This window comes from Phaenicophaeus curvirostris, chromosome 14 (genome assembly GCF_032191515.1).
Source record: "Phaenicophaeus curvirostris isolate KB17595 chromosome 14, BPBGC_Pcur_1.0, whole genome shotgun sequence".
Lineage (NCBI taxonomy): Eukaryota > Metazoa > Chordata > Aves > Cuculiformes > Cuculidae > Phaenicophaeus > Phaenicophaeus curvirostris.
In genome coordinates this window covers 5864676-5889369 of record NC_091405.1, presented here as the reverse complement: position 1 = coordinate 5889369, position 24694 = coordinate 5864676, and the positions used below count along the sequence as shown (strand labels likewise).

The 24694-nt window shown below is 45.1% G+C and overlaps 1 protein-coding gene across 1 annotated transcript; it reads left to right on the top strand.

The window, feature by feature from the left end:
• Positions 1-1039: 1039 nt before the first annotated feature.
• Positions 1040-22972, top strand: RFWD3 (ring finger and WD repeat domain 3). The gene is made up of 12 exons (XM_069868279.1): positions 1040-1589; positions 2940-3172; positions 5652-5752; positions 5837-6034; positions 8155-8246; positions 10310-10424; positions 15168-15396; positions 16597-16747; positions 19405-19581; positions 20113-20327; positions 20581-20798; positions 21404-22972. Exons 1-12 carry the CDS (start codon positions 1207-1209, stop codon positions 21545-21547), a joined length of 2256 nt encoding a protein of 751 aa, XP_069724380.1. The 5' UTR covers positions 1040-1206; the 3' UTR covers positions 21548-22972.
• Positions 22973-24694: the final 1722 nt, after the last annotated feature.

Below are 24694 nucleotides of genomic sequence, written 5' to 3'. Positions count from 1 at the left end.
GGACAAGATGTATAAATAATCCATAAGTTAAAACAACTTAAAAGTTCTATGAAAACATGTAAGCGTTAGTACACCCCTCTCTAGTAATTCCTGTATAGATTTCCTAGTTATTCTTTGTTCTAAAAGCAGCCTTTGCTCTGTTTGTGCCGCACTAGGCCTAGTAAGTTTTGGTGTGTGCTTTGGGTCCTTAAGTAATACTAAAGGTCTACAATTCCCAAGGCCTTCCAGGTTTAGGATTGCTTGAGAATGTGAATGTTTTTCAGCAGCTTGCGGAATTTAATCCACAGCCCCTCTGTGAAAGAGGGGTGATATTTTGGGGCATGCTTAGTTATTTATTTAAAGAAATAATCTTCAATTTTTTTGTGGTGTCAGACTGCCTGTAGAACAGGGTGACTAAAGTGCTCTTATTAGGTGGCTGCCAGCTGAGCAATGTTTTTCTTCCAAACCTAAGGTAGCACTCCTATTTAGGAGGTAACCTTAAATAGTTATCCTTAGGACACTAGCAGGGCAGCTATTAAATGATGTATGTGAGGTTTTACTGCAAATTTCATAAGTCTCCGGTCTCAGGCTGAACTGGTTCTGTAGGCAATAGCTCAGTCATGGATTCTGCTGTGATTCTTTCTCTGGGTTTGTGTGCTGTTGATCAATATAAAGCACCTGGAAGGCCTGTTGGGTAACCTGTGGATAAGGGTCATAGTGATCTGTTACCATAATGGAGTTTTATTTGGAGAAACTTGAAAATAACACCGTTCCCTAAGTGTGGTGTGACAGACAAAGGGCTGCGCTGTAGAGCTGGTTTCTGGCTGCATTTGAGGGCGTTTGTACAGTTCTGCTCACCATGAAGAATCTGTTTCCCAACTCTGTTTTCAAAGATCACCATGAATTTACTAGCAAGTTAATGATTCCAGTAAGAAATACCTGACTTCCCTATTTAGCCAAATCAATTTTGCAATGTGCCTTTGGTGTTGTTGAGCCAAAGGCTCTGGGTCAAGGACTTTGGGAAGGCGCTGCCTGCTGTACTTGATACTAGCACGTATCAAGTTGAGACAGTTTAGCTCAGCAGCAGAAGGACAAATCTTTTATCAAGTCTGAATTCTAAAGGCTTTTGCAGTCACTGATTGCTGCACCTGATTCTCACCACAGTTGGGCTAGAAATAGGGTGCGTATTTGCAGTTAAATACTAGTTTTCTTCAACTCTTTGCAGAAATGGCTCAAGAAGAGATGGAAGTTGATCTCCAGCCAGTGCCCGGTTACTCTGCAGAGAGCCTTGGGATCCTTCCCACAGAGCCCTCTGGTCCTGCAGCGCTATCTTCTGGTGCTCCAGCGCTCGGTGAAGGAGGAGGCAGCGTTGCAGTTCTTCCTGCTGATGATGCTGTTGTCCTACCAAATGCTGGCACGACACGGGAAGCAGCTGCTGAGCCTGACCGGCTGTCAAATCCTACCTTGGCTCTCGGTGGACTGCAAAGGCTACAAGGGGCGTTTGATCCGTATCGGCCACTGCCTGTGCCACAGGTCACGCAGCGTCCACCGCTGAGGAGAGTTCGCAGGCAACAGAGAATTAGTCACTCCCAGAGGACTGTCAGTGCCAGGTAAAACAAACAAAATCGGGTCTGAGCTGCGCTCCTACCAAGCCTGGCATCAGTTTAAAACTGCCTTGCTTCCTGGCTTATAGAGCCCAGTTCAGTCCATGTGCGTGGTCATGGCCAAATCCTGGGCAGCTGACACAGCTTTCAAGCTCACTAATGGCGCCTTGCTCTGGTCTCTTCTAGCAGAATATTTGCTCTTAAGTGAATCCCCCTGTTTGTTATGTTGGCAGTGGTGTTGACTTCTGAGCCCTTCTATGCTTTCCACCTTGCTTGCAGAGCTTCTGCTCGCGCCGTTCCCTCTGCCGTGCCAGGTTCCTGTTGGTGCTTCCTGCAGTAGTGCTGACTCTTGGCAGCTCCAGCCAGCATTTAGCTCAGTGGAGCTTATGCTGTTTTGCATTTCACCTTTAATTTGGGGACTGCCTGATTAAGTTTTTCTGGTGACAATTGCTGCAGAAACTTTCACAACCTTGCAAATTAATATTTTTCTTGGGGGATGGGGGGCAGAGAAAAAGGTATTCCGTGTTTAATGCCATTTGTGATGGTAAAGAGTGATGAGCAAGGATGCTCTCCAGCCAGAAAGAAATCCCCATTTCTACTTTGTTTGGTTTTGTCTTGTCTTTGTAGCTTTTATAAATGTCAAGGGTGAAATAATTAACTGGAGCATTGCCTTTAAATTCAGTGAGACAGAACTCTGTTCTTCCCAGGTAATTAAACATAACTGTACTGTTTGCCCGTCGTTTGCGTGGGAAGGTCACTGTAGTTCTCGGGGCTAGAAAGCAACCTGAAAAACTTCTCTTTGGAATCTGAAGGATAATTGAGGTGATAGCTGAACTGATGAGGGGAGGGGGGAGGATTTTCTGTCCAGGGATGAAGTTCCAGACAAAAACAAGGGAGAAAGTAGGAAGACTAGGCAGAAAGTAGTCAATGGAATGGAACTCTGCTACAAGCCTTGTGCACTGACTGCTGCCAGTGGCTGTGGGAACCAGGCCTCAATTTGAGTTGGACAAATTAATTAGGAGTTCTTTAGACTATTAGTGAACAGTATTTGTTGTCTTAGCTTTTCTCCCAGCCTGGCCACCGCCTAGCCTCAAAAGACCATATCATTGTTGTGATGAGAAGGAGGTTTTCTTTGAGCTGAGCAAAATGTATGGTTGCTGTATGATACCGCTGGTTGTTCATAAAGCGGGTGATTGTATGGAATTGCCCCTGTACCAGGGAAGGCCTTTCTTGATAAGTGATATCTTCCTGTTGGAGCGAGAGCCCATGAATTGTACTGCAAACAAGTGCGGAGAAACACACAGAGTCTTAGGCTGTAATAACTGTGCCTTTTATTTCTTAATTTTTTGGACTCAGGGCAGCCTTGGACAGTTACTTTCAACTCGGCAGGACCCAAGAGCCAGCTACAGGACCAGTTCCGCATCTGGAGCCCTCACATATTGCGAGGGGCGACCAGCAACGCAGCCCAGATGAAATAATAGAAGTGAGCGACTCTGACAGAAGCACTTCTGAGGATGAGGAAGCGGTGGAGGCTGCAGCACCGCTCTTACCACTGGCCCAGGAGACACCTGCAGCAGCTGGCTCAGGAGGTTTGTGCTGTGCTTGAGCTGTGTGGAGATTTATTGCAGAAACTCATCTCGCTGTTACAAAACTCAGTGGGGAAAACCTTTTTGCGCTTCCCAACAGACAGTGTTAAGAGATAATGATGCCTGCAGCTGCCAGGAGCAGGTTGCTACCACAAGGCTTTCTGGCAAGCATTTCCTAAGAGCAGAAGCAGCAATAGGTGATTGTTACTGTAGTGTTAAATACAATCTTTTTGTGGTTTGCAGGTTGCTGCTTATAAGTAACCCTGGAAATATTGAGAATAACTTCATATTTAGAGATTAGTATTTTGAACACTTCCTCTGATATATATTGTCAAAGAATGACTGAAGACATCAAGTCACATCTCTGGAGAGCAGCAGTGCTTTTGGTTTTCAGAGGAGGATCTGATTCAGTACTTAATTATTTGGGATTTCAGTCTGCTTCAATTTAGAGCTTTCTTTTTATTCCTGTAACTCCTTGTAATGCTTAGCTGAGGAGATGTACTTAGGACTTCAGACTTTTTGTTTGCCTTTTTCTTTTGTTGACACTTTCTGGCTCACGCTTCTTTACTGAGACTCGTGTTCACAGGCTGCTACGCACTTCAGTGACATTGCTTGTGATGAACGTGCAGTTTATGTAAGAGTGGGGAATGGTTAATGTACTAGTCAAGGTTATTGAGGCGCAGAGAACTTGAAAACAAGATTACTTTTTTTACTTCAGTCTCTAAGGAATGCTCTGCTGAGGGACCTGGACAGGATGGATCGATGGGCTGAGGCCGTCAGGATGGGGTTCAGCAAGAGTCAGTGTTGGGTCCCGCTCTTGGGTCACAGCAACCCCATGCAGCTCCAGGCTTGGGAAGAGCAGCTGGAAAGCTGCTGGGCAGGAAAGGACCTGGGGGTGCTGATCGACAGCAGTTGAACATGAACCAGCAGTGGCCCAGGTGGCCAACAGCATCCTGGCTTGGATCAGCCGTGGTGTGGCCAGCAGGAGTAGGGAGGGGATCGTCCCCCTGTGCTCTGAACTGGTGACGCTGCACTTCAAATCCTGTGTTCAGTCTGGGCCCCTTCCTAAAAGAAGGACATTGAGGGGCGGGAGTGCATCCAGAGAAAGGGGACAGACCTCTTGGATCTCTACAACAATCTGAAAGGAGGTTGTAGTGAGATGGATATTGATCTCTTCTCCTTAATAACAAACAACAGGATGAGAGGAAGTGGTCTCAAGTTGTGCGGGCATGTTTGAATTGGATACTAGGAAAAATTTCTTCACTGAAAGGGTTCTCGGGAACTGGTGCTGGCTACCCAGGGCAGTGTTGGAGTCACCATCCCTGGAAACTTTTTAAAAGCCATGTGGATATGGTGCTTTGGAACATGGTTTAGTGGTGGGCTTGTCAGTATTAGGTTTGCAGTTGGACTCAGTCTTAAAGGTCTTTTCCAGCCTAAATGATTCTGTGATTCTATGGATATCCTCATGCTTTACTCTACCCTTAGTTTTGTTTTTGATTGGCCAGCCCACCTTGGCACCTTTTTTGAGGATAGATCCATGAGGTGTGTTTTGAACAGATTCATTCTGCTCGCTCTGAACCGGTCAAGAGCTCAAGCCCTTAGGTGCTCTGTAATGTCGTGTGAACATATGCTCTGTGTTGGGTTTCCTGGAATTCCTTTGTCTCTTTTGCTTATAGAAGCCACTGGTTCCCATTCAGCCCAGAACCACGGAGATTGGAAACTTTATTACATGAACCAGGATTAGGTGGTACCTCTCTCCTGAAATGATGATATCTGCCTCAAGTGCTGAATATGACTAAAACCTCTTATGTTTTGTCAGGAGATAGGTGGGAGACAGTGATTTCTACTCCTTTTTTCATAGGCTGGTAATACAAATGTAGCGTTTATGTGCCCGTGCTTCAACAGAAGGGCTAACAGACCTACCAAAAAAGCATATGGCCCAGCAGAACTGATAGTTTGGATAACCACAGTCTGGAAAACTGCTGAAGTCAGGGTGAATGGGCAGATAGCATACGGTAAATGCTTTTTGGCACATGAAATATGTATGCTTGGGTCCCTTGGCAAAGCAACTTCTTCATATCAGCGTCTGTCTTTCTCTGAGAAGAATGATATAGGGTTCTGCCCTTCAGTCTGCCTAGCTGTAGACCTTGATGCAGAGAGATTTGTTTCCAGCAGGTCAGAAAGTCCTGATAACAATTGCAGGCTTTAAGACCTCTCTTTTTTCACTGAATATGCTGAAATTCTGCTTTCTATAAAAGAAAGCATGAAGTTCTTCAGCACTGCCACTGGTGATTAGGGCTGACACACAGACTGCCTGACCTGCTGCATCCAGGGCACTGCCCTGAAGCTTTGTGTGTGACCTGTGTCATTGTCGCACCGCTTACCTTACACGCCGATGCTTTCAGATCAAACCAAGGCACATTCTTTCCCCTCTTCCTTCCTGCTGTTATATATCGGTTAAATTAAGCAATGCTTTCTTTAGCTTCCAGTCAGGTCCAAGTGGAGCCACCTCAGGCTTTGCCTCAAGGTTCTGCAGAACATGAAAGTCAAGAAGGTGAAGAGGCTGAAGTCCAGCAAAAGCAGGTAAGGTGACCTTAAATGCTGTTGGAGACATTAAATATGGTCAGTGCTGCATTTGTCCAAAAATATTTTTATTTTTAATCCTAGAGAACTCCACTGAAGAAACCAGACCCATCAGTTCCTGTTGCACTGCAGGATGAGGAGGAGGGGGATATCTGTGCGATCTGCTTTGAGCAGTGGACCAATGCTGGAGACCACCGTCTCTCAGCACTGCGGTGTGGGCACCTTTTTGGTTACACCTGCATCGAAAGGTGGCTCAAGGGACAAGCAGGGAAGTGCCCCCAGGTAAAATGGCCATTTATGTGCTCTGGAAAGGACTTGTGTTAATTCTGCTGCAGGCCTGATCACTCTGTTAAACTGCTTGCTGCGTGAAGAATCCACCTTTGTCTGCTGTCAGAAATAACAAAAATCACCATTATTTTGATGTAATCAGGCCAGGAACAGCTAGTGCAGCTTTAAAGTGTGGATTCTGACTTGGATTTTCCCCCTGAAGTAGAGCATTTGTGAGTAGCAGACTCGGAAGCTTGAGAGTTCAAGTGCTAGACCTGTAACACTGCACTGTGGTCCTGGTGTGTGGGAATGGCAGATGGATTCCTAGAAGCAATTGACTAAGCCTAAAGAATATGTTATTGCACAAGAAATCTGTTTGAGAACCGTTTTCAGTCGGTTAATCTTCTGGTTTGAACCGCATCTGCTTTTATAGCCTTAAAGCAGATTGGGTTGTTTCGGTAGCTTGCAGAGAGCAAACTGAGGAACAAGCTGCCTTCTTCCATGTCCATTTGTAGGTGGTAGATCTGCTTCTTAAGGTCATCTTTGGTTTTGTTTCCATGGGTAATATTGATCTCTTTTGATTAGGTCCGTGCTTCTGTGGCATTCTTCTGTGCCTTATTCCTGTTCTTCAGAAGGGAATCTTGTCAAAAAATAATTCAATGAGTACCTTGTAAATAGGATTCAGCTCCACCCGTTTCAGAGTCAGTGGCTGGAAGCCCAGAATGTCTTTGGCTTTGTCATTTTGAAAGCTTCCATAGTCTTGCTTGATTTTGTGCAGATTTCCCTCCTTTCAACCAGAAACTTGCTGTCTATGTGCACTGTGATTAAACTGAAAGAATCACTGTTGCCATAGCAAAGGTCCAAACCTTATTTTTCTTATCCCTGTCAATTCTGTGTAAGCTTTTCTTCACTCGCACCAGGCCCAGACAAAATTCTTGGAGACCTCCCTGGCATGTTTGCTCTTTGGAATTTTGTGACTGCTTTCTTTCTGAACCCTAGCGACTCATGAGGGGTGTTTGCTCCCTCTTTTCTTCCAATGATGTAGCTACTAAAAAAATTCCTGGGAGAACTTCTTGCTCTGGAGAGAACCTTGCAGCAATGTCCATCTTCTCTCCATGTTCAGTCTCTGTCCTTTGCGACCAGGCATTCTCTAATTGAATAGCACCGGGTTGCTGTGCGTGTTGCTCTGTATACTAAGTGGCTCAAATGCAAGTTACTGTGGAACTGCAGCATTCCTGATCCTGCCAGTGACAACTGCTGCCTGCCAGGAAAGTGTCTTGGCCACTTATTGCTCTGCAAGGCAGTTCTTTATGAAGGGAGGAGAGTTGTCTGATCTGAAAACATTGCCTGTGATTGCTTCGTGCTGCTAAATAATAGAGAAGCTTGCTTGTTCAGCGGAGGTTGCTTGATCCGAATATTCTCTGCCTCTTTTCTGATCAACAAAGTGTATTTACAGATAAGCAGTAAGCTTGCAGATGCTGTAATTTTCTCCCAAGTCGCAACTCGAGGAGGTGTTATCCCTGCTTTTTAAGGTGAATCTTAAGTACTAAATGGTCACAGCTGGATGCACAAAACTGTTTTCATATCTGGCTTACTGTGTATCACTGAAATCAATGGGATGTCAGTTTTTTACACTGACATAGGAATGCTGCTGTGGATTTGAGCCTATAGGATTTGATTAAAGGAGTATAGTACATATAATAGAGCTGGGAGTCTACTCGGGTTCCCAAGTCCTTCTCTCTTGGCCAAGTAGACAGTGTTGACGTTTTCAAAATAGAGGTTGCACTTAGATCATTTTCCCCTTTGCTTTGTCTGATTTGTTTGGGTTTGTTTTGTCCCTGGGACTTCCCTGACTGTGCTGCATCGCTGGTGCTTTAGCAGCACAAATTTAGTGGGAAGCAAGGAGGAGCGTTATTGAAGATGCAACAGAATCCACAACCTGCAGTTAGAGCTCTGGTGTCTGAATGAGAGAATGTCTCACAAACATACTGGGTTTGCTTTTGTGGATGTGTTTTCACACCCTGCCCTGCAAAACCCTGTAAAGATTGTTCAAAATGATGCCTAGCAACTTGTAGGGATGCATAGTTTGGATGGCTGAATTCTTGTAGGTGAACTGAACCTGTCTTTTATTTCAGTGCAACAAAAAAGCAAAACGCTCTGACATTGTGGTCCTGTATGCTCGTACTTTGAAAGCGCTGGATACCAGTGAACAGGAGCGCATGAAAAGGTATGGAGTCTCCACGGAAAGATGGGATCTCACTGCTGTGTGCCGTTTTCAATGGCTGCAGTCTGGCTTGTACTTCATGCTTTAATTTCCTGCACTGTCTAAAGCAATTTGTGTGTCCCTTTGTGGGGGTTACCATGAGTGTGGCTGTCTTAAAGGCCGTGCTGGGTTGCATGTTTCTTACCTGGAAGGGTTTTCTTCTAGAACAGAATCCTTGAGTTTGTGCTTTGCAGCACTGAAATAGCAAAAGCTTTTCAGCTTGTGCTGTGTCCTAAAATGTCATCACAGGAGAATGTGCAGAGTTGTTGCCAAAAAGCTGTATATTGCTAATTCATCATTAGGTGAGAAAAGTGAGGCATAGTTAGAAATGCAAGGAGGGTGAATAGCTGACCTTTTCTGCCATCTTTTCTGCATGCATTAAACAGAGTAATCTCTCGTATGAATCACTTTCCATCTTGCTTTGTCAAATTCTTCATGTAGCCTTACTTACAAAAGGTCAGCAAGCATTATTATGACTCTAGTTCCTCCTCTAAATTACATGTAGACTTTTTATTAAAAACGAAAGCAGGGTATGAAAATGGAGACTGATATCTTTTCAGCAAGATTCTGTCACAGGTACTACTCTGAAATTAAAAGGCTGCAGATACCTGAGTTCCCCTGAATCTTACAGTGAAGAGAATTTAATTAGGGTCGTCTTCACCTGTCTCTAACTATAATGCACTTCTTTCAATGCAATCTTTCAACAGAAATCTCACTATCTTGGTAATTATTAATCAGAAATGGTTGAGGAGTAACTGTCATGAAGGGAGAATCTCCCTTCTGTCTGCCTGGTGGTGTTTGAACAATACTTTTAGAAGGGTCTCACTTCCTTTACTGGAATGACACTGCAAAGCAAATCATAAATAAGACTTTTTTTTAAGAGCACAGAAGGCATTTGGGTATTTAAATCCTCTCCCATGGTGAGGTAGTTGTCTAACTGCTGCTTGTGCCTCAAACTCGCTGCAGCCCTTCCCTGCTTGTCCTACAACTCCTCTGCCTCCTATTTTTGTTGGGAGGCAGGCAGCAAAGGCTGCTTGTCAGTCCAGTGAAGGTGCTGGCAGTGGCTGCTTTGTGGCTCGCAGCCACGAGTGGAGGGCAAACACGAACACTGATGCGCGCATCGATACTGTTTGCACATAGCCTTGAATTAGGTATAAGATCATGGGGTTTGTTCTTCAGATTTAAAAAAGCCAGCCTTTAGGCTCTGGGTAATTGTTTAAAGAATGTGTTTGCGATGATTAAATAAGGCATTTCACCTGTTTCTTATGCTGCAATATATTCTGGTGAAGACGCTACAGGGCAATGTCAGAATTCTGTGCTTTGTAAACATTCAAGGCTAGGCCTTTATATTTAGAAGGTACTTAGGTAGGCTACATCTCCCTGCACATGAACTACTGAAATAACTGGAATATTGCAGCTTGTGTGGCACAGAAGGCAGCGGTTAACATTATAGACCAAATATACAGGTAATTTTAAAGTATGTTACCCAAACTGCTGCTGCTAAATTGTGTGTGCACTTTTAGATTCAAGGTGAGGTAGTAAGTAGGGCTTCTGTATGGGCCATACAGAGCATTTACCTTTATCTGCTTCTAATAACAGCTGTATTTTCCTGAAATAAAATGTTAGCCACTAGTAGTAGAAACAATCTTGAATATCTTGCAGTGTTATGACTTGCTGTATTGCTGACATGGTATATCACGTGGATGTTGATGGTATAGAATTTGCTAAACATTTTTTGTAGGAAAAAAATGATCTCTTTTTCACCATTCACTACCTAATTGGCACATTTGGAGAGGGTGAGGAGAAAGGCTGTTGTTTCTAAGGAACAATGCTTGAGTGAGTCATTCAGTACAATTGCATAACTGAGAACATCTCGAGGCAAATGTCCTGGATGAGTGCGGTATGGGATTTTCTGTTACTTTTGAATTTACCTGAATAGGCCTTGTGTTGGGATAGGAGCAGACAGTCCAGAGAAGCACTCTATGTAATATAAAATCCTAAGGCTTTCTATTCTCTCATTCCTCCAGCAACTTAGAAAAGGAGCAAATGCTGCGGAGACAGGCAGAGCTGGAATCTGCGCAGAGCCGCCTCCAGTTGCAGGTTTTGACGGATGAATGCAGCAAACTCCGGAAGCAAGTTCAGGTGAGCCTCGCACAACTAATGCACAGAGGATTCCCTTTCTCTACAACCCATCTTTTGTGTATCCTCTTAGAGGAGAGAAGACAGGCTTCTGATTTCAATAAGCAGGAAGATGTAATAAACCCAATTTGACTCATCAGGAATATTCTAAACGTTGCAGGCCAGTGTATTCACATACACTACTTGTGCTTCTAAGACTTAATTGAAGTTGCAAGTGCTGCTTAGTGGTAGAGTTGTTTTGGCTGCTGATATTGCAGGTTCCTCCTCAGATTTTGTAGTGTCCGACAAGGCCTGGTAATACAGCACCAAACTTATTCCCCTCATCTTTCTCTGAACTGCATCAAAATACCCTTGAAAATCTCTATAGTAAACTGTAATGGGCCCTATCACTAGTTAGTCGAGAGCCTTCAAGAAGCAGGTATGGCTGTTTGCAAAACCAAAAGAAAACAAAAACCCCCTAATTTTTATGTGAAGTTCAGTCTGCGTTCTGCTTCAGCACCGTCTGGTACAGTGAGACCTGGCTTGTGCCTGGCCTGAACCTTGGTGCCTTGATGATACCAATTACTGAAAGCCAGTGACTGGTTGCTAAATGACTGCTTCCTTTCTGGCTCATGCAATACCATGATGTTTTGCAACCCATTACAGTGATGTTTGCAGGATTCCTATAAATTGTGGGGTTTGCTGGTGCTTCCAACTGAATTACCTGCCATTTTCCACTAGTGCTGGGTTTTCCTATAGCCTGTTTCACTGGTTTGTTTTATGTAGATGATATCTAATTTCTCACTCTCTAGTAACTCACTGAATTTTGTGCTTTTCTCTACTTCTGGATGCTTTTTATAGCCCTGGCTATTCATGTCTGTACGTTAAGAAACATTTGCTTTGCTAAAGTCGTCCTGTGTGACGTAAGATAAGGCTTTATAAATTGCTTGCCTAAATTCCTGCAGGAAGCTGTGTGCTCATCAGTGCTAATGAGAAAATTGGCCCATTTTAACCTTTGGCTTGAGAAAAACGTGAATAAGATAAAACCGCCGGTCTGTAATGTCTTCCTGCAATTCTTTTTGTGTTAAATGATAGAGTATCCAGCCTAACTGAACTGAAGTTTCAGGTTATAAAGATAAAATACCCAGTGTTCTTTAAACTCTGTTTCAGTATTTATACTGCATTCATCATTGTCCTGTAGTGGTTAATGTGAATGCTGGAAGCAATTTTCAGTTGCTCGTTTAGACTATGAATGAACTCAAAGTAAAACAACTTGCTAGGGAAGAGAAAATCAGCAGGAATTCTGCAATATGTCTTTAAGTTGTTTGATTGTATTTTGAGCGTGTGCTTGACAAGCTCCTTGTCTTCTGTGAGGTCGTGTAGTTGCAGAGAATTGATTAGGATGGAAGGGCCTCAAGTCAGGTAACTTTAGTGTGGGGTTGGGTAGCTTAGGTGCTTGTCACATCAGGTTGTGAGTGTACGCAAGCAGATTGCACATCCTCCCTGGACATCGTGTTTGACCATCCTCACTGAGAATTTTTTCCCTAATATTTAATCTGAATTAGCTTTGTTGCATCCTGAGTTAGTTGCCCTGGTCCTGGCTGCAGCAAGCAGTGTTACTGATGGCCCAAGAAAACCTGTTTAATTGGCATACTGAGCTTTAAGTCAATATAAAAACCAAAGTGCTGTGGGACTACAGAGGAAATGTGTGAAATGTTTGTACTCAGAGGGATGTTTATATGGCAGAGTTCAGTTGCATAGAGATTTATTGCAGTTGTTACGGTGTTGCATACAAGCCTTGGTGACTGTCTTCTGGAAAGCAAATGCCACTGGTTTTCCCCTAGAAGTCATTGTGTGAGCCCTTTTTTGTTGCTAATGTGCTTGGGAGCTGTGCCTCATCAGTAGTCACATCACTAGTTCTGACCTTTTTTAGGTTTGCATGCCTTACTTCCCTGGCTCTTGTCCATTGTACTTTGTTATTGAAGTATTTAAGATGATTAAGGCTAGAAAAGGAATGTTTAAGTCTTCAGCTTAACATATGAGAAAAGGCAGTTGAGGGGAGAGGGAGCAGGCAGCTAACTAAAGCTCTGGATAAGAGCTCCTAGCAGTGTTGTCTCTCTGTAAACCTGCAGCGTTCGCTGTGCTGAGTGCTGGCTGCACACTGCCTGGCAGGTTCTTACTTGTGTTTTGGAACCGGCGCTGCTGAAGCCTTACTTCTGCCTAAAGCTTTTTCCTTTGTGAGAAGGAAGAACTTGGGAATCAGATGTGAGCCACTGCAGCGCTCTTCCTGAATCTGCCAACAATGTCAGTGCAAGGTAGCTAACGATAAGCAAACCATCTCTGGCTTCTGGCATTGATACCCCTGGCCAGCTTGGGTAGGAGGTCTGGTTTTGTGAGAAGAAAGCTGGCTCTGTTTGCACGTGGAGCAGTAAAGGGACAACAGGCAAGGAAATGACAGGAGGTTGCATGCTGCTAGTGTAATTGTGAGCCTTGTGCTCGATTTACTGGGAAAGCTGCTTTAAACAGGATTTTCCAAGCATCCAAAAAGACTTGGGTGGCAAAATATCAATAAAAGTTTGTGAATCTAATGCCTAAAATTTTTCTTAAGGGTTTTATTTCTATTTCATAAAAATCTTTCATTTTTGTGATCTTTGTGTTCACCTCTGCTTGGTGTCTGGGGGAGGTCTGTATGGAGTAAGGAAAAACTGGCATTTCATTTGGCTGTTATTAATAGCAAAGCCAATTAAAGATGTTGTGTCCCTTTTGAGTTTGAACCTGAACCAAAGGAAGGTGGAATGCCTGGAGTGCCGAACTGCAGCTCGAGGTTGTAGCTTTGTCTGTTTATCTCTATTAAATGTGAGGCTGTGGCTGTGTAGTGCAAGGCAGCAGCCGTGACTTCTGTAAGAGGTCTGTGGGAGCAGCGCCAGAGTGACAGCCAGCTGATAACTGCCTTTGTCTGAAAAGCTTCACATTGGCTGTTAAGACTCATCTAATACTCTAAACGGTTCTGAATTTCTTGTAGCTGGTTGTCTTCCTTTCCTATTCATTGTCCTCTTCTCATGCATACTCCTCAGGAAAACTTCTGCTGTACATCCACTTTGTTCCCCAAAGCATTTTAAAGGAAGGCCTAGGCTTACGCTGCCAGAAGAGTTCTTTTGAGCACGATTGGTGCAATTTGTTCTGTGGCACGACACTTTTAATCACCTTGGTGATGGGCCTCCAGTAGGACTTTTGGATTCTGCTGGGTTTGTCCGTTGTGGTTAGATTTGTAAGCATTGTACTAATCGTCCTCGTGGTTTTAATTGCCTGGTTTTCCGTTTTAATAACTTGTGTAGAAGTTGAATGTTGAGTGAGGGTGACAGTGAAAGTTTTTTTTTAACTCCCCAGAGCAACAAATAATTTTAATCTCTTCTGATCCTCAGCAGTGATGATATCCCACTACCTTTCAGAAATGAGTTTATTGAATTTTTGATTAAAATCACTTTTTTTTAAGTTATCACTGACTGTTTACTCTAAGCCCGAAGCTGTAGCTTCTGTTGTAAGCATCCTAACACCCCTCTTCCTGCCCAGCTCGTTTCGTCTTTGCCTGCTCTAACAGGAGCATCTCGAGTCTTCAGCTTCAATTTTTATTCCTTTGGGGAATTTGCAATGTCTTTGATGCAAAACAGATCAGACCTCTGTGAAATATCAGAATTGCTCTCCTCTTGAGCAACTGCCAGAAGTTATAGGTCTTGATGGTAACTATTAATGTAAAGCGTGATCTTTGATCTTGCCTCTTTGAGAACTGCTGCCTTTGCTTAGACTCAGGTTAAGTGGCGAGTGGCTGGTTCAATATTGAAGCTAGCTTGCAATCTACTAATATATTCATAATATCGCTCTTGTGGCCCTTAATTGTTTAAAACTTACATGATATTTGAGGCATAATCTATATTATCAGACAACAGAGAGCAAGTGGCAGTTTTCTTAATACATTTGCTCCCTCTAATATCCCCGGGGTTCTGTATGTCTGGTTTTGCCCTTGGATTACAAGTTGATAAAAATGGTTTTTTGGGGGGTGTTTTTAGTTGATTCACAATATGCAATAGTTGCATGCTCGCCCCAGCCCTGATGATGCGTGGAAAGAGGAATTCGAGGAATAGAATGGAAGGATGGAAGCTGTCCTTGGCCATGTCTTCGAGCATCCTTGAACGCTCATCAATTGAGGCTGTGGAAGAGGGAGGAGAAAATGATGGAGGAGAGTGCTGGAGCTCTTGAGAGTTGCGTCATTCCTGGAATTTGATGCCCAGGGTTTACAAGAACAGGGTCATCTTCATTAAATAGACTGACTGGTTTCCTGCAACGCCTTTTATGTTGAAACTTGGGCTTTTATTTTTTTATGGGGTATTCTGGAAAGTGATTCTAATTGACTTTCTCTTGTGGTTTAGCTGCATGTGATACTTGGCAGTTCATTCTCTTCTAAACAGCATTGATCTGGTAATAATTGTTACTGGCTTTTGTGTTGCCCAAGACCCTCTCGTGGGGTCTAATACATACAATAACAGACTGAGTATGTTCTGCCAGAACTTGCCTAGCATTTCGAATGCGTTTGTTGTTCATTGTCATAGTCAGCGGACTTAGAGATCCAGCATTGCAGGAACAGCCTGGAAACCGGACCATATTCTCCCTCATTATCTGAGAACAAGTACAGCTGGAGTGTCTGAAGCAAATAGCACAGCAGGTTACTTCAACAGTGATGCATTTCAGCTCTTTGGGTGTTTTTCTTTGCAGGAGCTGAAGGCTCTGGTGGCCCAGCACAACGCGAGTGCTTCTCAGCGACCAGGCAGCTCCCGCACCTGCCTCCCAAGCAGCCTCCCCTCCAGCCAAAGCCAGTGCAAGTACCACTTGGAGAAGGTTTTTGTGGTGTCTCAGGCTGGGAACTGCAGAGTCATGGCATACTGCGACGTGCTGAGTTGTCTTGTGGTATCACAGCCTTCTCCACAGTCTACTTTTATTCCTGGTAATTAAGCAAGTCAAGATTTGGGGGTTCATGGGTGAAAGCTAAATGTTTTCTACTTCTTCCCTGCTCCTCTCTTGCTTGACCTTTGTGTGTGCCTTGTAAACTGTGAATACTCCCTGTAGTTCCTCTGCACTGGTAGCCTCTGCCTAGCGAGGTTGCTCGTTTCCCCCATCACTCTCTAAGGTAGAATCTGAGCTAGAGGGTCTCTGGCTCCTCTGCCAAAGTGCCACATCTGCAGAAAGGTAAAAGGTGTGTCTGGTGCTGTGCTGTGAAGATGACCCTTTCCAAAAAGCTGGGTCTTGTGAAAAAATAAGTGGCTAGTCTGCAAAACTTGCAGAGAAGTTTCCAGTGCTTGAATGAGAAATGCTGCTTCCCACATTGAGGATGGGTCAATACATAGGCAGGTAAAGCAAGCTTTAAAAAATAAAAATGAAAACAACAAAAAACAAAAATTAAAAAGAAACTTCTAACCATAAGTGATAGGAGCAGCGTTTCCCAGTGAGGAAACAGGAAGCCAAGAAGTCATGGGCGCCTCTGTTTCTGTCTTGCTGTTATGGCCAGGGGCAAGTGACCTGACATCTGATCTGGCGCCAACTTGCTTTTACAGTGAAATAGATGTAGCATTAGGAGTCTGAGAGAGTTTGTTTGCGGAGTACTTCAGTGCTTTCTGAATGATGAAACTCACTTTCTTTGGTTAAGGATTTGGAGGTTAATATGCCCTATCTAGGCATGACAAAATTGTTTTCTGCATTCAGCTGACGGTATTTTTCTGGCTTTTGGAGCCAGGGAATGAATCTCTGAATGGAGGCTTTGTGGTGACTCTTGTAGCACACAGGTTAAGTTCACCTGTAAGCATTCTTTGCAGAGACATTTGTTCTCTTAAATAGCCATGTAATCCTACTGTGCGTGTTTTTATCTAGGCGAGAATGCCTTTGAAGAAACTGGCTAAAGAGCAGCAGGCTCTTGTAACAAGTTTTGTAACACTGATACTGCCTTTGCTCTTGCTGGCTGGGATCCCTAAGGATTTAGCCCTGGTGCCATTTGAACTAAAGAACGGTTTGAGGCAGTTGTTGCTCAGAACAGCAAATAATTTTTACATGCTCATGCCATCACAGACTTCTACAGACAGTAGTTCTGGCATAGGATTGCTAGTTTCCCATGGATGCTGCTTCGATAACCTGCTTTATCCTTCTGTGACAGGTTGTGGTGTGAAGATGATGAGCGTGGCCAACATGAAGAGCAGTCAGTACATCGCCATCCACAGCAAACAGATCCGGGGACTGGCTTTCGGCCAGCGAGCGGATGGCTTGTTGCTCTCTGCCGCTCTGGACAACACTCTCAAACTGACCAGGTGAGCCTTGTTGGGGGAGCAACCTGGCCCAGAGGAGTTCTGCTCTGTGCTAGGGTCTGGATTGGGTTTTGTTTAGTCTTGCTGTAAACGTCTTGCAGCACTTGCTATTCTGCTTTTTGAAAGGTGCTGTGAAGATGAGATCAGGGCTACATATTCTTCCTGCATGTAGGGACTAACAGGGAAAGGCTTGTTCATGCTTTCACATCTCTTAGGTGGAGGTGCTATGGAACTACCTGTCTGTGATACTTCTCCTGTGGAGAACTTGGTGGAAAACAAGTAATCTGGCAGGGACTGGTTGAGGGCCAGGTTGTGTTGAGAACAAATGTGGCATAATGTCAAGATTTGGAATTTACTTGGTTTTCTGCCGCTGCACAGAAATGTGAAGCATGGGAACCTGTACGGCATAAAACAGACACACGGGGTGTTCAAGTTGGGCACTTTCTTCCCTGCACTGATGTTGGCTTCTCTGATTTTAAACTTTTTGCAGAGCATGGAATTCATCTGGGATATGAAATATGTGGACAGTGCTGTAGAGCATGTGCTAGAAGAACACAGGTTCTCTAGAGCTAGCAGAGCCTTGAGGCAGCAGCTTGGAGACTAATTAATTATGCAGAGGCTGAGCAAAAAACGCACAGTCCTGTTAGAATTTACAGCCTATGAGTGTTTTCTTGCTGCTCTTCAATCTTGAGTTTAACCTCCTTCAGAACTTTGTTGGCAGATGGATTCTTATTGAGTTATATTAACATCTTCATGCACGTCAGTGTAGGGCTAGGAAGAGTGTGTGTCTGTTAGGTGACTGCTTGATCCCAATCATTACCCAGCAGCGAAGCAATGAAGAGAAGCTAATCCTGCAACAAAGATGTAAAGATTGTTTACGGTTTTTCCTGTTACTATGCTCAAGTATTTGCTAGTTAAAATTAAACAAAACTGTCTGACTGATGCTAAAGTCAGTGTGTCAGACTTGTAACCAATGCAGTTGATATTCTTTTCAAGTCTTAGTGTGGAAAGTGGTTTCTCGTCGTAGTATCTCTTCAGACACTTGACTCCCATATCTGCCTGGCTGGCTGCTTCGGAACTTGTGATCTAGGTCTTGTGATTGACCCCAGAATGTCTTGGAGTTAAGTGCTGGCTTCAGCAGCATCCTCATACCTTCAGTCTCCCTCTGAAAGAAAAGACCCTCTCTGGGCATCTTTCTTCTCTAGTTACTGACTCCGTAGTCATCCTGCCAAAAGGAATTATCCAAGATGTCCTTAAGCCTCCTGTTTGGCTTGCAAGTGTTTAAAATAGTGGTGTGACATTGGGTTTTTTCGTGTTTTAACCAGTCACTGTTCTGATATCAAACTCCATTAGTTTTCCCTAGCCAGGTTTGTCTTTAGTTGCTACCCTTTTATTTACCTGGGAGCAACTACTTGCTTCTCTGGACTCTGAGTGTGATCACCTTTCCCAGGGAGGAACCTGTGTTGTAAAGGATATCCAGAGTTGCTTTAAGTGCTGTTTTCTGTTTCATACTGTTCTCAATGCGCCTCTGACAGCGCTGCCTGTTGCAAATACATTCTTCTCTGATGCCAGCTTTGCCTGCTATTCTGGGTTGCACCCCTCTGTGTGTGCCTCCCTTCTTCCTTCCACAAATCCTGTTTCTAAAGAAACACCATAAATGTGCTTCTAAATGTTCTTACCCCACTCACTGTCTCACTCTTGCTTAAACTAGATTCTTTTGATGTATAAGCACCGTTAGAATCATAATTGTTTGGTTGGAAAAGACCTTTGTAATCATTGAGTGCAATTGTACCTGTCCACTACTAAATCATGTCCCTGAGCCCTTCATCCACTGGTCTTTCAAACGCCTCCAGGGATGGGGACTCCACTGCCCTGGGCAGCCTCTGCCAGTGCCCAAGAACTCTTTCAGTGTAGGAATTTTTCCTAATGTCTGATCTAAACTTCCTTTAGTACAACTTGAGGCCATTTCCTCTTGTCCTACCACTTCTTACTTAGGAGAAAAGACCAACACCTGCCTTGCTACAACCTCCTTTCAGGCATTTGTAGATGGTGATAAGGTCTCCTCTCAGCCTCCTTTTCTCCAGGCTAAACAGCCCCAGCTCCCTCAGCTGCCTCTCTCAGAAGGCTTGTTCTCCAGCCCCTTCGTTGCCTTTCTCTGGATGCACTCCAGCACCTCAGTGTCCCTGTAGTGAGGGGCCCAAAACTGCAGTGTTCCTCTCTTGTAAAAAGAGGGAAATAATTAATGAGGGATATCATTTGAAGAGATGAACCCTGTGATCTCAGGAATTTGCGGCATTATGGGATTACACCAGAGTCGCTTCTCCTAATTGTTTCCAGAAAAATAACTTAGCTTTCTCTTTCCAGTAAGGCAGCTGAGACCCTACTCCGAGATTTCCTTTCACAGTCTCCAAAGATCAATTTGGGAAAAGAAGCACTGGCCTTGGAAGAATTATAAATCACTTGACAATATCCAAGTAATTATTCTGCCTAGATTTTCTAGGTTTATGCCCAGACAAAAGGAGGAGTTAATTCAGAATTCAGTCTGAAGAGATGCTTCTGTCTAAAGACTTCAGAAAGCTAGATTCGCTTACCTTAATTATGCTGTTTTCTCATCAGTAGATGCTTCTGCAATGGGCCAACACTTCACTTTTCTTTTGCAGCTTGGCAACAAATACTGTGGTGCAGACGTACAACACTGGCCGTCCTGTCTGGAGCTGCTGCTGGTGCCTCGATGATACAAACTACATCTACGCCGGATTGGTCAATGGTTCCATCATGATCTATGATTTGAGAGACACGAACTCTCATGTTCAAGAACTAGTCCCTCAAAAGTCCAGGTAGAGCATAAGGATTTTCATTCCTCTCAGTTTCACTAATATACATCACTTCTTCCCTAAATCACACAGCAATTGTAACGGCTTAAATTGCTTTATGTGAATCTCTTGTTCAGAAATTCAAATCCAGCACAGATATGAAGTTTGTCACGTAGGTTGCATGGTATGGGTATAACTTAGTGCTCAGCACCTGCATCTTTTTAAGGCGCACAGTGGTCAGAAATAGGCCCGTTGGTGCAGCCTTAGCAGGAGAACTGGATTTGGTTTGGAGCCAGGTTTAGTATTTAATTTGGGAAGCGTCTCACATGCATCTGGTAGGTGCTGTCTGATGCCCTTTTAAAACATAAGGCTTCGTAGTTAAGTTGAATTCCATTTATTCTTGACAAACCCATTGGGGTTCCTTGCTTGCAGGACCATGTTGCAGCCTGGTTAGGCCCCTTCTTTGCAGTGTGGTTGGAGAGGCTGTAGAATGTGCAGCAGAATGCCAGTGCGGCTGCTGCTGGCAGCACTGACTCTTGCTGGTCACGCTTCCAGGTGCCCCATGGTGTCATTGTCTTATCTGCCCCGGATGGCCTCTGCGTCACTGCCTTATGGTGGAATATTAGCTGGGACCTTGGAAGGAGCCTGCTTTTGGGAACAGAAAGCTGGCAACTCCTACCGGCCTCATCACCTGCCTCTGGAACCTGGAGGATGCATCGATATTCAAACAGAGATCAGCACACGGCACTGCCTTGCGACGTACAGGCCAAGTACGTAACGATGTGCTCTGCAATGCGCTTTCTGTTGCCGCTCTGGTCTGTTCTTGGAGTCCAACAGCAGCGCTGGTGCTCGGGGCATGGCAGGTGTGGAGTCCCTGCCTTATCTATGTGCCCATTGCTTTGGCTAAGAACTGGGTGACGGCAAAAGGAGGCAGCTGCAAGGTGGTGTTGCTTGTATTCCTACAGCTAAAACTGGTTTGCAATTAGATTTTCCAACGGTTACCTTTTTATTTCTGCCATGCAGGTAAAAATAACCCATGTGTGCGTTGTGTGATGATGGAACTGACTTCCAGCCCACTGACAGAGGCATCTGAAGATGTGGTGTGTTCTTCTAATCCAGTTCAGACGTTCAATGCTGGGCCCACCTGCAAGCTGCTCACCAAGAATGCCATTTTTCGGAGCCCAGAGGAGGACGGTAGCATCTTTGTATGCGCTGGAGACGAGGCATCTAATTCTGCCCTGGTATCTCACGTTCCTTTTGGTGTTGGGGAGGGTTTATTGCAGTTCTTAGGAGAGAAGCCTTATCAGTGTCACAGCATCAGTGCGGTTTGGTGGGAATTGTCTTAGTCAGGCACGTTACCCTGTGTAGGTTCATCTGCTGCGCTTGCTGTAGCTGCTGTAACAGCATGATAGCGTGTTAGCCAAGGCCCATGGCCCACGTCCACAGAGGGGAATGCAGGCAGTGCGCCCCTGTTCTCCACCAGAGGAATGCAGCTGGGCACGCTGGTACAACTGGTCACTAACTGGTGTAACAGGGACTTGCTGGGGTAGCTGATGTGGTCAGTGCTGTGAGGGATGAACGTGGGCTCTTCAGGAATGACAGCCAAGACAAGGAGGAGGGTCGCCCTTTGTATGGAAAAGCAGCTCTGATGTAGAGGATGAACAACAGGCTGCACAAGAGCTCACGGTCAGGGACTGGAGCGAGCATTGGAGACCCTCCAGGCAGGGTGAGAAAGTAGGGAAAAGGTCCTATAAGTGAGTTGAGGACAGCCTTTTCTCTAGAGAGGAAGCTCTGTTTTGGATGAGAGGGGAGAATCCTGCAGTCTTTGACCTTGTCTGTCCCACAGCTCTGGGATGCTGCCAGTGGCTCCTTGCTGCAGAAGCTGCAGGCGGACCAGCCTGTGCTGGATATCTGCCCCTTGGAAGTGAACCAAACCCACCTCCTGGCGACGCTGACTGAGAAGATGGTGAAGCTCTACAAGTGGCAGTGAGAGTGGCCCCTGCGCCTGCCACAGAGCCACTTTCCAAACGTGCTGCTGACCAACTCTACACAACCACACAGTCCCCGGCTGCTCTCCTGCACGTGCTGCTTACAGGAGACAGGAACCATTATGGCACCGCCCTGGCAGTAGATGACAACTGGATGTACTGGTGCCTGGAGCAATTCCCATCTTTCACCTTTCATTTTAGGTCTGCTCTTATTTCTTGCGTGCTCAACTTTCTTCAGTCAAACTCTGCAAGGTGCCTCAGCACAGCAATAATTCTTGCACTGTCTCCAGCGTGCATTGCTGCACTTTTTTCCAGTGTGAATACAGTATGGGGACTTGCAAATACCTTCTACAAATCAACAAAATAAGAGGAACTTGAAAACCTGAGGCTCTCACTGCACTTTCTCATGGAGTCCTGCTGTGATTACTGGGTGATGAAAAGGTGGCAGTATTAGCATCTTGCTGGCAGGGCTGATACTTGGAGTAAAAGCAAGTTCAGCGCTTTACAGAAGGTACTCTCATGTTCCTTTGAAGGTCTAGGGTCAGCTGGCTGTTATTCCCTGGTGAGCACAGACCCTGTTTTGTGTCTATGGAGAGAACAGGCTTGGAAAATCTACAGAGAATCTTTTTGTTCTGCACTGTAATTCCTTAATTCTCTGCCTCCTTTTCCTCCCCCTTCTCTGATTCTCCCACAAGCAGACTTGTGTAGTTTGGTTGTGGGAAATTAAAATAGAGAAGTATAGGTAAAGAAGAGGTGCTGCAGCCCATGGTGTCTTTCCTCAAAGACAGTCATGTATGGAAACGCTTGAAAAAGAATGCTGCCTGCTTGTTGGGTTTGGTTTTTTTTTCAGCCTTTTCCCTTTGAGGAACTGGTGGAAACCGAGGGATTTCATCAGCTCACTTTCACTGACCTTTTGCCTTCCTTAAATCATAGCTGCCAGCTCACTGGCCGGTCACAGAGGGCTTCCAGTTGTCTGTGTGTGCAGCTGTGCTGAGGCTGGCTGGCTGGCTTACGTCAGCCTGAGCTCACCGTGTGGGATCGCAGGGCAGGGGATGCGCGTGGCTAGGTACCGTGGGCTCTCAGCACCGAGGGGGGTGAGAATGTGTACCTCCAGGTCAGATTATGAAACAGGAGTTTGGTTTCATTTTATGTTTAACGAAAGCAGACTTGCAAGGATGATGGAAGCTGTGAGACTAGTTCCTTCCAGCCATGGTAAGCAGCATCCATCCAGTTCGGATCCAGCGTGCTCTTAAACTCCCAGAACCATTTTATCTTCTGAAGGCTCAGGCTTGCACAGTATGATCCTTTAGCTTTACCTCTTAAAAATGAGATTGAGATGATCTCTGCTTAACTTTATATATTTCTGTATAGTGTTTTGTTCCTGTATTTTTATATACTGTAAAAATAAAATGTTTATAGTTCTCAGATATAGCTGGTGCTGCCGTACTTTAAAAGTATGTTTTGACGATACACACTGCGTATCTTGTGAACGTAAACAAGCATCCCTGGATGCAGGTAAGGTTTCTTCTACTTCATAGTGTTGCCGAGTCGTGCTGGCTTGAGGAGGCGTTCAGCGAATGGAGAGTCCTCGCTGAACCGTGCTGCTCAGACCAGGTGAGGGGACAGGGCTGAGCAAAGTCAAGGCCGTTCGCCTGGGACATCCCTTTACCTGGAAATAAGCTCATTGAGGTTGAGACTTTTTGGCATTTTAATAATGCTGAGGAATAAAGGGTTAGAAAGAAAACCACTGGGACAAGGTCTCTGGTAATGCCAGCTAACACCAGAAGGAGCAGGCTCCTCCCTGCCAACTTGATGCAATGGGCTGCTTGTTCTCGGCCATTCCAAGGCCTCCTTTATGCCAGTCAACTCCAACCCCTTGCTCCGACAAGAAATTTGGAAAACCTTAAACACATCCAGGAAAAGGAATGGCGGCCTCTCAGCTTTTGGTTATCTAGGTAGTGCTTGTTTTCTGCATTGTATCTCTTATTCCTGTAGTATGAACTAAAATGCTATTAAACTCATGGAGGATGACACTCCCATGACCTCTGTTTTCAAAACTAGAGTTTAAAAAAAACTTCCAAAGGTTTGAGATGTGAAGAACCTTGCAACATTGTCCTAGTGCCAGGTTTGCAGCAGGCTCCAGGAAGGGGCACCTAAATTGCATGCGAAAAGCCATCAGCATCAAGAGCTGATAAAAGGTCAAATGTGTTAATTAAATATTTGCTCATTTCTGTCTGGAGTCAAAGGGGCAGATTCTGGGATGGAAGGAAGGAAGAAAAAAAGGATGCAGGCAGCTGTTGTTAGAGGCTGAGCTGTTTCACGGCTGCGTTAGGCAATGAGCCACTGTGGCTATTTCTGCTTCTGTCTCCAGGAAGATTTTGTTATTGTGGAGCAGGGCAGCCCCTTGGCAGTTCCTGTAGTGAATCTGATGTGAGGCGGTAGGTAAAGCCAGGCAGCGCCATGGCTCCTGCAGATGGGGCCTCACTCTCTGCTGTGCACAGTTTGATCTCTTTCTTATCTTGTCCGGTATCTTTTTTTTTTCCAGGCTGTTGTGGGAGAGCAGCTTTCTTCATTTTAATTCTTGTCAATCCAGAGGGATGGCGTTGGCTGCAGGTGGCCACCAATTGAAGCCGCGCAGCCCTTGGTGCTCCCTGCAGTGTCAGGAGCAGCAGGCTGGGAAGGAGAAGATGGGTTCAGAAGGAGCCGAGCTTTCTGGAGAAGCCAGAGTCAGAGGGAGCCAAGCTTTTCAGAGAGGGCCTGTCCTCTTCATGTCCCTCTGCCAGAGGTGTTCCAGCCTTAGCCTGCAGAGCAAGCAAAAGCCTGCGCAGGAGAGGATGAGGAGGCAGCCAGCTCCCTGCCTGCTCCTGGCATCCACTCCTTGAGGACTTGGCTACCACAGCAGCCTCCCTTGCATTTTAGCCGTGAAGAAGCGAGCACAGCTTGGTGTGTGTGCCTGCAAGGCAGGTTCTGCCAGCGGATGGCTTGGCTCTGGCTGTGCCTGCCGCTTCCTAGAGGGTGGAAAAGCAGCTATTTTGTGTCCCAAACCAAATTGGACTAAACCCAGGCAATGCAGCAAGTGAAACAAGCCACTTAATCTGAACCTTGTTTCACTGAGGGAGCCAGAGCATCCCAATGGGATTTGATTTAGT